Genomic DNA, 12,130 nt, shown 5'->3' with positions numbered 1-12,130 from the left:
GCCTTTTGCAGGGATATAAATGTGTGTAACTGATCATACTTACACAAGTGAGGTTGATATATGTTGATTTATTTGGGGCACAGTTAGGTGAGATGAAAGTAAAGACGGTATATTGCATAGAATGTCTTTGCACTTTTGTTTGAGGCATCCTCAGCTACAAAAATACAGGAATAAAAACTGAAATGAGTGTGAAATAAAATCTACCGGGACGTAAGAAATATAAACTATGAGTAAGATGAGGGTCTTTTTTTTTTCTTCTTTAAGAAAATGAGAAAAAAAACAATCCACAGTAATCAGTATTGCTATATGGCACAAACGTTTTTTTTTTCTTAAAGAGATAAACAGCAGATAAAGACACAAATATCAGCAGGTCTGATCTTATAACACACAGTAAGCCCACAGAACTCTTACATAAATGTAACAACATATCAAAAAATATAATATTGCCATGTTTAGGCTCAAAATAATGTCACACACCAAGTACAACTATAAACTTGATTAAATAAGAATAACCTGAAAGCATAAATACAGCAACTTGTTTGGTATTTCAGAGTTGAATACCTCCCCCTGTTGAGTAAACGTAAGTACTACCAGCACTACATCTATAGAGGCAGTGTAGCAGTACGAATGGCAGTGATCGATTACAGATTCATCATTAACATGACTGAATGCAAATGCAAAAACAAAACATCAACAACAAACAGCTACAAATGTAATGTTAGTCCAGTGTAAGCAAGTAGGAGCAAGTACAAAAATAGCTTTCCTATTTTCTTAGCTGCAAGATCATCATCAGACTCGGACTCTTCAAACATCTCTGAAGCCAAGTAAATACTGGGACAAGGGGAACGAGACCTCATCCAAAAAAAAGAAGAAAAAAAAACTCGAAGAAAACAAATGTGTCTAATTTGGTGGGCCGGTTTCTTCAGAAGCTAACATCCATTATTTCAATCTGGAGCGGTGGTTCTCAGACTGTTTCTGGTACACTCAAGCTCACGACCCCCATCCCACAATTTTTAGCGCACTGTGAAAACGATGCAAGTCAACACTAAAGCATTAGCATACATAAAGTTATATTTACACCTCATTAGATACACCTTACTAATGCAGGGGTAGGCCCCATTTACCCTCAGAACTACCTCAGTTCTTCATAGTATAGATTCAACAAGGTGCTGGAAACATTCCTCAGAGATTTTGGTCCATACTGACGTGACAGCATCACAAAGTTCCAACATCCAGGATGTGAATCCCTTTTTCCACCACATCCCAAAAGTTGCTCTATTGGATCAGAAGATGGGTACAGTGTGGTCATAAATCACCTTTGAACTCCAGCAGGTCGCCTTGAATATGCCTAAATGCCTAAATCAAGTTGCTGCCACCTGATTGGCTGATGAGATGTTTGCGTTAGCAAGCAGCTCAACGCTTTGTTGAGTGTACCCTGATTCCTAACACCACTCCTGCAGTGGCTCTTTGCTCCACTAGGTGGGGCCCCTCCCCAGTTTGAGAACCACTGATCCAGAGGCACAAAGAGTTTAAACCCCCCAAACTTTTAATTTATAGACCAGCATCCAGTTAGCTGAGAACAAGGCTGAAAACAGGCTCCGTCGTGCTTCACCTACCAAGTCAGAAAATACACGTTATTGCCAGAGGAAGTGTTTTCACATTGAACAGGATGAAACCAATTATATTAGAGGACCAACTAGTAGTATAAGGTCCTAAAGTGTATATATAGCTGTGATTCTGCCCATCAGCATCAAAAGAGTGGAATTATTTTTCAAAAAATGTATACCTATGAAATTAAAACGTCTTGGAGATTCTCCTCCCAATGACTCAATATTATTTTAGCCTTTTACGGTCATACACTAAATACTACAAATTCAAATATACTGCCAGCAAAGCTTTCATGAATAAAATACAGCAAAAAGAAAAAATAACAGGTATAAAAGGAGTCCATCAACAGCAGTTACGTTTTGGCAGCCCTCACCCACAGTGTGGACACTGAGGAAGTGCAGGGCCGCGAGTCTCCCAGTGTTTCAGCATCAGTGTTCAGCTACTATGGTATCAGAAGCCTTTGACAGGGCTCCAGTGTTGGCTCTCTGTATTACAGTGCAGAGTGTTTGTGTGGATGGGAATGTTCAGTTGTGTTTTCCAGCATTCCAGGAGCTGTAAGATTCAGACACTGTGGCACTCGACCATGAAGGAGCCTTCATGGTCATGCTTTTTATTCTAAAAATTCCAGAGCTAAAGTCTCAGTTTGTGAGAAACGGAGTCAGGTGACATTTGAAGTGTTATCCTTTTCTTAGATAGGAGTAACACTGAGGTCTTCAGACAGAGAAAAGCCAGAGTCTCTGTCACGTGTGGGTTTCTCAGCTTTGGTGTGTCTCCTCACATCCTCGTGCCCGTAGCTGGCATGGCGCTTCAGCAGCAGAAGCTTGGGCATGCAGGATGAGGGGGTATGGAGGCCTAATGCCAGTCCCAGGCTAGTCCCTGATGAGACACTGGTAGCAGAGCTGGTGTTTTTCACATCTTCTGGGGCTTTGGGCACAACCAACGGCAGGCTTTCTGCCTCATAGCTTTGCTCGTCGTAGGCATAGTTGACGTTGCCACAGGGGAAACTCTGGAGCTTAGCAAGGTCCATAGATTTTGTGCCACCGCCTGCTGGGGTCTTATGGGAGGACGTGCTAGAGGCAGCCTGAGCCTGGCAAGAAGAAGATGAAGTCGAGGAAGTGCAGAGGCTTTTAGGGCTGAGGTAGGTGCTGCTGGTGCCGTCACTGCCAGCCTCGTGGTTTTCTGAAGCTGGGCTGTGGGTCTGCGTTTTGGAGGTGGAGCTCGAGAGTGGCATGGACTGGGTGTGAGTGAGCGCCTTCTTCCCCCTTAAGTTATCCAAGACCCAGGATCCGTATGTGGGGTTCCAGAGGTTCTTAGTCTTGTTCTTCAGCCTCTGGTTCTCTGAGGAAGAGCTGTTTCTGGAGCAGGGTCGGTGATGAGGAGGCTCAGGATGGAGCCAGTTGGAGACCGCTGACAAACCAGGGGCAGGAACGGGCTCAGCCCAGCATGGCTCCAAAACCTCGCGACATGATGTGACTTCATGGTGGACAGGTTGGGTCCTCTGCAGGAGCAGACGGGGCTTTGTAGGCTGCGGGGGAAGAGGGGTGGGACCCAGGCCCATGGCTGAGAAACCCAGCTGGGAGGGACAATCCTGGGAGGGAGGGTGTGAGACTAGAAGTGGAGTGAGGCAGGTAGATGTCGGGTCAGTAGGACGGATTACAGTGCCTCCGTCATCGTCCGTGTTGGGGCCATATTCCACAGGTAGAGGCGTGTTGATCACATCTGGATCCTGGGAGAGAAAAGAAGAGTGAGGATTAAATGATAATCAGAGCAGAACAAAACAGAAAAAAACATTTAAAAGACACAAAAAAAGCAACATTAGCAGTCTTAAATATCTAGAGAAGATGCATGCCTGAGTACAGTAGTTGATTCTCTCCAGGATAGTCGAGAAGTTGGGCCGATGCTCAGGACAGTGCTGCCAACACTGGGTCATGATCCGATAGCTAAAAAGTAATCAACAGAAGCAGAGAAACAACCAGCAAATGAATAACTGTTGAAATTCTGATCACATCAAATGTGGAAGATGAAGCAAACATTATTATGTCTTTAAAAAAATACAATAAGAAAAAAAAACCCACAGAAACTGCAACTTGAGTCAGTACTCACACAGGCCCTGGGCAGCTTTTGGGAGGATCCATCCTGCCTCCGCTGGTGACAAACTCCAGGACCTCCTGGTTGGTTTTACAAGGATATGGCATGTAACCCAGCGAGAGGATCTCCCAGAGCAGAACTCCAAATGACCTGAAGAGGGAGACATCGATCAATAACTGAGTGGATGAAGTTGTCTTTGAGTGCTAAACTTATTCTGCTGTAATGTTCCTCAGAAAAGGAACAACAAATGCAAACAACACGAACAAACACAAAACCAACAACTTTTCCTGAATAGAAGCTGAAACCATTCAGGGTGATTCTTCTGTTTCTTTTGACAAAATAAATGCTTGTAATTGCCCTTATCTTTCCCCTGCTGAATTAAGAGTGCAGCGAGTTTAAGTATTTGTGTAGAAATCTCCTTGTTTTTGTTTTTCCAGCCCTCTGTTTTCTCAGTTGTGCGCTTGTCATGAACCCCTGTGACCCAGATCTCAATCACTCTGCTTCCTGCTCCTGACTCTGACTGATAAGAGTCCCCAAGAGATCCTGAAAATGTTGTGTAACATCTTTTACACCTTGAAAACCATGTCCAGCACTGTTCAGCACCTGGCAATGACCATGGAGGTGTTACCCAACCAGAACAAATATATAAAAAACCCAGTGAATCTCCCAGTACAGCTACTCTAAAGTGTATCTACAGATAGTAGGTGGTTTTACTAAGGTTTATCTCTCCCACTTCCACAAACTTCACTTTCACTAGACAAAGGATCAAAGATTAGTCATCGTTAGCGACATTAGGAGCAAAACTCCTGCTGTGGTTTACTTTGTTTTGGGCAGGGTATTATTTTCTTCTTCTAAATTAGTGCTCTAGTGGAACAGTGTTAGTAACCACCTCTGGTTTTATTAATTTCTTTAACTTTCTAAAACCCTGCAGGCCTTGTTGCTCCCCGTTGTTTGCCTCTTCTTTTGTAAGCCCTTTGCTTTTATTTGCTTGTAAAACATCCTTTTTGGATTTGAGCGAAAAACACTCTAACCTTACCAACAACATCCAGTTACAGGTTGCTACACCGAACAGTGCAGTATAGGGATATCAAACTCATTTCACATTGTGGGCCACATACAGTTTAAGTGGGCTGGCCCAGTAAAACTACAGGATAAATGTGTAAAATTGTTCTTGTAGTTCATTTTTCCAGACTGCCCTGTAATTCTAATCATAAAGTGTTGGTTCATTCACAGAAAAACAGACATTTCCATTGCAGACAGTGTGAAAACAGGAATTTTTCCTGTCAATTCTTAATCTGTTAGTTAATCACTTTGTTCTAATATGAATGCCAATGGGGGAGGAGGAGGAGGTGGAGGGGGTGGTCTTGATAAATAGGAAAAGCTTTAAAATCTATGAAACACAACTAAAAGTTCAAAAATCAACGCACTGCTTCACATTTTCCAAAGCCGTCCAGTGGGCCGGATTGGGGTCTTTGCTGTGCCAATTCAGGCCCCCCGGCCTTATGTTTGACACCCCTGGGGCAGTAGATGACTGGCGTTGAGTTTTGCTAACTGAATGGAAAGCCGCAGCAGCCGCAACACTCATGTGTTTTTTTGTTTTTTCTTCATTTGTTCAGAGGAGATATCTTGCCGATGAATGATTCCCCGTCTAAACAGCTTTGAAGGGACGAACTGCAGCGCAACTGCAGCTGCCTCTGTGCACGTTTCCATCAACATGCTCGGGTTTTAACAGACTGCTGTTTAAATCGATTATGCTGCGGTCTCCACTCTATAAGGGTCTAACTTTCAGATCTGCAAACAACCCTCTCTTTCACTCTACCAAATAAGAGGTTTTGAAATGGTTTGCCCCAAACTAAATATTTGACTTGCACTGTCACAGGAGAAGCGGTTTGGATGCCGCTCCTCTACCATTACAGCCACTGCGCTTTCCTAACAACAATAGAGTGCTCTTTGTTTAGCTGGCTCAGTGTCTTGAATACAAATGCTGTCCTGGTTTTGAAAAGATGTTCACTTGATGTAACGCACCCTAGCTTTGTCTACTAGGAGTAGACATGTTTGGTTTGTGGAAACCTCCCTGCAGGGCATCCTACAGACCACATATAGGCTTTTAAAATTGAATTTAGTTTGAATACTTTTCATGCCTCGTGAGAATTTTTTTTTCTGTTGTTGTTTTGTTTTGTTTTTTTGCATTTTGACACCGCTGCAAAGTAAAAATATTTCTTTCATTGCCAGCGTCTGTTTTCGATTACAATAAGTTCGCCATCTGGTATTAGTTGTTTATTGTCCAGAAAAATGTTCAGACGTTTGAATAATCACTGTAGTGTTAGAACAGTTAGCATGACCACATGATATTTACAAAGACCTACAAATGTGTGGCACTTCTAAATGATATATTTCTGAACATGGTGTCCCAGTGTTGAGACAAAAGCAAAGTGTATACAGTTCAAAATTGAAAACAGCTGTTTTGTGATTTTCTTTGTCTACTGGTATTTAGTAGTAGACTTTATACCATGTGTCAGTTTTGCAGGTGAAGATCCCCTCCATGAAGGCCTCTGGTGGCATCCACTTAACTGGCAGCATGGCCCGGCCGCCCTTCCTGTAATAGCTGGCTCTGGAAAAGAAAGGCAGGGTACATTTAGGCTGAGTTAAGAACAAATGGTAAATGCTAAAAGGCCACGAACTGAAATGTAAGTAAATTACGTGGCCCTGTGGAGGGAAATGAAAAATCTATTTAGCCATGCTCCAATAACCACATCAATCCATCTTAAATTATCGTGTGTTTCTGCGTGGATATGGCGCCACTGCAGATTTAGAGTAGCATATATGAACCTGTAAATATCTCGTGCCATGCCAAAGTCTCCAATCTTAGCCACTCTGTCCGACCCAGGGCAGGTAAGGAGGCAATTTCTGGCAGCGATGTCTCTGAAAAACACAAAATCCTTTACATGATATATCTGTGCGATGACACGAAACAGAGAAGCTTGTTGTTACTCTGTCAAATTTGTTGCCGCAGAAAATGTTCAGAACTGCGGTTTGCAATGAAGAAACAAAGGCCTTTGAAAAACCTTCAAATGCATGATTGATCTTGCTACAGAGTTTGCAAATGATTGTACACATTTTTTAAATTAAGAAAAGCAAATTGCTCAAAGACAAACTCAAACTGCAGTCAAAATGAAATAATAGTTGTTGATGTGTTTTTTGTTGCATTGCAAGAGGTTTCGTTTAAAGCAACATATGCGGCGTTACAGAATGTCTAATGAATCATTTTTATGCAGATTTCACCACAGCGTAGCTCTGCTAACACATTTCCTTTTGCTGTGGCTGAAAAACCACTTTGGGTTTGCACTTTTATGAGCGCTAAGCTGCGAAAACTGGGTGCAAATCCGAACCTGTGTATGAAGTGGTTCTCCTCCAGATAGCGACATCCACAGGCGATATCTCTGGCCATGCGCAGCAAATCCCGCATGGTGAGAGACGAGGTCTGGCCCTGGATATAGAACAGATCAGTTTAGTGTGCGACGTAAACAAACAGAGATTGCAGGCACAAACACACATGTAAAGGTGTAGTACAGACGCACCGCTCGCGGCCTGTTTCTTCTCAAAAAGCTCTTCATGTCTCCTCCGGTCATCAGCTCCAGCAGGATGAAGCGCGGCAGGATGTTCAGACTGACGCCAATGCAGCGCACGATGTTCTCATGGCTGAACTTGCTGCATGGACAGTTCACAACAGTGTGTTTTGTTTAGAAAGCTTGCACGTGTGTGTCTGTGTGTGCATTAGTTAGCAGACACCATGCAATAAAGATGACTTTGACGTCCTTAAATATACAGTCATGGTAACAAGAAAGTACAATTGTAAGGTTTTAAGATTTAAGAAATAATAAAAACAATCTGGTCCTCATGAGGTCTTAAAAATAATTTAAATACAACCTCAAAAACCATCAGAACAACACATGTTAATGCAGTCATTATGTATTTAACAAAAATTAAGCCAGAATGTAGAAGCAGAGTGTGAAAAATCAAGCGCACCCCATGATTCAACTCTCCAATCGTTGTGGAGGAATTCTTTCCTTCACACTCTGGATGTCAAACTCGTTTACATCATACAGCTAAGGTACGGATGCATGCATTTGTAAAAGTAGTTGTACGTGTGGTCAAATTGCTGCTTATTTGTGTGTGGATTGGTGCATGTGCTTGTGACTCTTCAAAAATTACACACAAATCCCTGTACACATCTGTAAATCGTAGTTTAGCTATACAAAGGAGTTCATGGTCAACTCCTTTGAATGACCGCAAGGTGCCGAGGTCCTGTGACCGCAAAACAAAATCTTTCCAAACCTTTCTTTAGTCTTAGTCTACAAAATGTAACTAAAATGTAGCTCTTGGATTTTTTGCCATTATTCTGAGCACTGGAGGGTCTGAGCTTGGGTTGAATTTACTGGGATGTCCACTCCTGGGACGATTGGCAGCAGTTTGTGACTTAATTTTTCACACGCTGCTTCTGCATTTTGGCTTAAATTTTGTTAAATAAATAATCACACTGTGTCATATTGTCATATCTTGCCTCTTTTTTAGTGTTTATTTTTTTAAATCTCATTAATGATAAACTTATTATACAACCACAAAAAAGTCTCAATTTTCAGTCAGCCAGAATACAAGTATTTAAGACTGTCACTTGCTGACTGAGGGATGGACCTGTAAATAGAGTAGACTTTAACAAAACCAGATGGGAAATCAAAATACTTTATTAATAAGGAAATTAGGTAAACTAAGCACGCCTGAACAAGGACTTGAACCCTGGACCCTCAGATTAAAAGTCTGATGCTCTACCGACTGAGCTATCCAGGCCCTAACGAGCAATCACCGCTAGAAACCAATTAGCTTCACACATTTCCTGAGATCAAAATATACCCCTGCAGTCACGATTGTCTTTGAGGGACAATTATGTCATTGTTTTGATTTCTAATGAGTAAAGTTTCACATCTCCTAGTGTGTGAACAAAAATATTTAGAAGCCACTCTTTGTGTGTGTGTGTGTGTGTGTGTAATGCACAAAGGAAGTGTATGGTTGCTGTCTCGTGCACCTCATAATCAGTGCCTCCATCAGGAAATCCATTTCATCCTGCTCGGAGCAGATTTCTGGTAGAGTCTGCAGAATAGAAAGAGAATTTGAGTGTGTGCTACTTTTAAGGGGAAATATAAATTTTCAGACCTAATCAGCAGAGCATTGTAAGCAGGTAACCCCATGCGGTGCTTTCTCTGCTTTTTCGCTTTTCCCTTTTTAAACCGTGTGCCCTTTAAAGCATCTTATCCGGGGACGCTGAGCAAATCTGCATTCTTCTTTTTTAGTCATTTTCTGCTGCAGTCTTTGCACAACATAAGAAAAGCAAACAATCATTCTGTAAGTGAAAGCATCTTCATGACCTTTAGCTCGGAGAAGCAGAAGCACCACTTATGGGATTATAAGTACTGAACATACATGTGAGGTGTCATTGTTAAACATTTAAGTGCAAATATTTAAGAAAATATGAGCGGCTGACCTTTATGGCCACCTGCATAGCACTGCCATCACCACTCATCCCCAGAACTTGACCTTCATAGACTTCACCAAAGGCTCCATGACCAAGCGCCCTAAAGAGGAGAGAAAACACAACAAATGAAATGGCTCACGTTTGGTTTAGAGCAGAACCTTAAACTGGCACTCTAACATTGAGTCATACCTCAGTAGGGTGATGTTCTTGCGTGGCACTTCCTTCAGCTCACTGAACGAAGCGGCTTTGCCGGTGAAAAAGTAGTTTGGGTTGTAGTCCGTCATGATGGTGGAGGAACGGATTTTGCTCAGCTTATACTCGGGACTCTGAAGACGCCCCCTCACTGCATGCAGGTCGTTCTTTTTGCGGTACCACACTGCAGAAAAAGACGAAGCAGAGGGACAAACAAGCTTGTTATACTAAAGAGTCGACAAACCCTTGCAAAAATTATCAGCAAACTTTAATCAGGACCCTACAAGTGCATGTAAGTGGCAGAAGGATCTTCCTGACCATCTGTCTGAATGTAGGAGCGGCAACACAAGGAGGGATCAAGCCACGTCTCGATAACTTTTTCAATCCCAAAACAACATTCTTAGTGGGAATAAAGCTATAAAAATATGGGAACAAAATGTTTCAAAGGGCTTCATTTTGTTCTTAAATAATACTCCACCAATTCTGCATAGCACTTCTCCAACACTGGAGTTCTACCTCTTCAAACACCACCCTCAGTTTGGATCTGTAATTCACACGTTATGTTATGTTAGTAGCAGTTATTGAAGCCTCAAGCAGAGACGATGAGCTGCCTTCAGAAGTCAAGTGAGCTTGCTTCTTTCTAAAGCCACTAACCAAATTGACATGCATGTGGGATGGCCTCTCCTTGGTTACTGCTCCTATGCTGTCTGTGCCAGTGAGTTTGGACTCACCCGCCATGGAGGCAGCCCATGTCCCCGATGCAGGTTGGTAGTCTGCCAGGGAGGGGGGGCGTTGCGTGCAGGTAAGAGGTGCCGTCGAGCCATCGCCCCGTGCAGATGCTAGGGACTCAGGGGTTGGGATAAGGGGAGTTTTAAGGAGGAGAAGCAGGAGAAGGAGGAGGAGGAAGAGGTGGGGGTGGGGGTGAAGGACATGGGGCGCCCAGGGAACAGACTACCTCCCTGCATGGGGGAGAGCTCAGGTAAGGAGACACCATTAACCTGAAGTGTGTGTGTGCGTTCATTGCCTTTTTTTAAAAATTACACAAGCTCCAGTAAAAACACCCCATCCTCCCCAAATATGTATTTTTTTAAAGCAGATTTTATAAAAATAAATGTCATCAGCCTTTGTTTAGGAACTGATTTATTTAAGAGCAAGTGCACACATTTACACACAATGCAGTTAGTGTTCCATTTTGCATAAAGTGGCCCAGTATGTACCACCAGTAGCACCGCCTTATCTGCAATTATCGTCTGTCTGATTACACTCTGATAAGCTGATTGCGGGGTTGTATTTATGTTTAATTACACTGAGCTCAAACTTTCTTCAGGAAGAACTTCACAGCAGAAATGCAGACTGCAGTCTTTTATCCTAAAAGGACATTTATCTGATGAATAACTCGCCTTTTCCACTTCTCACACGTCGCTTTTCACCAAGTCCGCCGCACTTTATCGACATATTCTCTCACTTCTGCTGATCGAAAACCAACCACATCCAACATCAGCTGCCTATCTTTTAATGGTCAGCCATTAGCACTTAGTGATAACAAGAAAAATAAAAACACTCGACTCCATTAGAGCACTGTTTCACTGCACTGTGTGCGTTAAGGGTGTCATTTAAAATGGGAGGATAAACGTTTCGTGCTAAGCTATCATGAGATATAATGGATTCAAAGTTAAGAATAAAGCCTGTGGCGAAACAGAAATTTGAGGGGGGAGCGTGAAGGTGGAGGTCACCACATAAATTTTCAAATACCTTCTGCTTCAGGCTCGGCTGGAAAACTGACATTATTCTGCTCGGATTTCATTGCCAGGAGGTGAAATGTCCACATTACTCTTAAATCTGTAAGAGTTACTCTAGATCGCTTTCCTTACAGGAGGTTTTTACATGCATTACTTCATTAAAAAGTCCCAACTGCTTTGGTCATGCCTGGTTTTCTTGTCAGGCTGCGTTAAACCCCCAGGGAGCTGGGAGTGTAGCTGATATTCTGCAGGAAGTCAGCGCAGCGCCGATTCCTCCAGAGGCTCTGACACAAAGTTTACTCTCATCAAGTCGTGCTGTGGGAAAATAGCTGAGCTTTGCTTAATATTTGGCGCTTTCAGTGAGGTCATGAAAAGGACAACAGAGAGAGAGAGAAAGAGAACCTGCTATACACGCACACCTTTACGAAGCTCTTGTTAGAGGATTCCCTTCTCAAAAAGTCTGCAGCACACAGTTGTCACAAAAGGTGACAAAGGTGCTCCGAGCGTTATTAGCTGTATAATCCCTCACTGTCCTACATTACTGGAAAATGACTCCACATGTCGTTAAAACTGTATTCGTATAAAGTGTCTGGAGTTAATCAAACGAGATTTGGTATACAAAAGAAGGTACTTAACACTATATTTTGCATAGCAGCCTTTGAGACCGTGTTCATTGTCAAAATGTGGTTGTCTCAGAATCCCTCTCTTCTTTCTTGAGCTTCCTGTTTTAAGTGTGGTTGCTACAGAGTAGTTAAATTAAAGCTATACAAAACAGTTAATGGTTAATTCCCTAATTACTCCTATTTTAAGCATTTTACTTCCTGCCTGACCATCTGATTGTCTCAAACCTGCAGCCAACAAGAGAAACTCTGGTAACCTTGTCGCTCAGCAAACAGGCATCTGCTTATTCTAATAGTCCATATCATAGCGCTTTGTGTACATAGCATTTAACACTTTTAAAGATGAACAATTTCTG

At 42.5% G+C, this 12,130-nt stretch overlaps 1 protein-coding gene and 1 non-coding gene across 3 annotated transcripts in view; both read right to left on the bottom strand.

Annotated features, from left to right (window-relative positions):
• Window positions 1–52: 52 nt before the first annotated feature.
• The window catches only part of ltk (leukocyte receptor tyrosine kinase), a 61,581-nt gene continuing 49,503 nt past the window's right edge, over window positions 53–12,130 (bottom strand). For both annotated transcript variants that reach the window (XM_031758391.2, XM_039603426.1), the window contains exons 20-29: window positions 9,413–9,599; window positions 9,233–9,323; window positions 8,777–8,841; window positions 7,275–7,404; window positions 7,086–7,183; window positions 6,526–6,618; window positions 6,206–6,307; window positions 3,712–3,846; window positions 3,458–3,548; window positions 53–3,334 (exon numbers count right to left, since the gene is read on the bottom strand). In XM_031758391.2, the coding sequence (XP_031614251.2) occupies window positions 2,297–3,334; window positions 3,458–3,548; window positions 3,712–3,846; window positions 6,206–6,307; window positions 6,526–6,618; window positions 7,086–7,183; window positions 7,275–7,404; window positions 8,777–8,841; window positions 9,233–9,323; window positions 9,413–9,599 (2,030 nt within the window). In that variant the 3' untranslated portion in view covers window positions 53–2,296. The remainder of the gene's footprint in view (window positions 3,335–3,457; window positions 3,549–3,711; window positions 3,847–6,205; window positions 6,308–6,525; window positions 6,619–7,085; window positions 7,184–7,274; window positions 7,405–8,776; window positions 8,842–9,232; window positions 9,324–9,412; window positions 9,600–12,130) is intronic.
• On the bottom strand, window positions 8,469–8,541 carry trnak-uuu. Its single transcript has one exon. It is a non-coding gene; the product is annotated as a tRNA-Lys (tRNA).

This window comes from Oreochromis aureus, linkage group 19 (assembly GCF_013358895.1).
Source record: "Oreochromis aureus strain Israel breed Guangdong linkage group 19, ZZ_aureus, whole genome shotgun sequence".
Taxonomy (NCBI): Eukaryota; Metazoa; Chordata; class Actinopteri; order Cichliformes; family Cichlidae; genus Oreochromis; species Oreochromis aureus.
The sequence above is the reverse complement of the archived record's forward strand: the minus strand, read 5'-3'. Positions and strand labels throughout refer to the sequence as shown.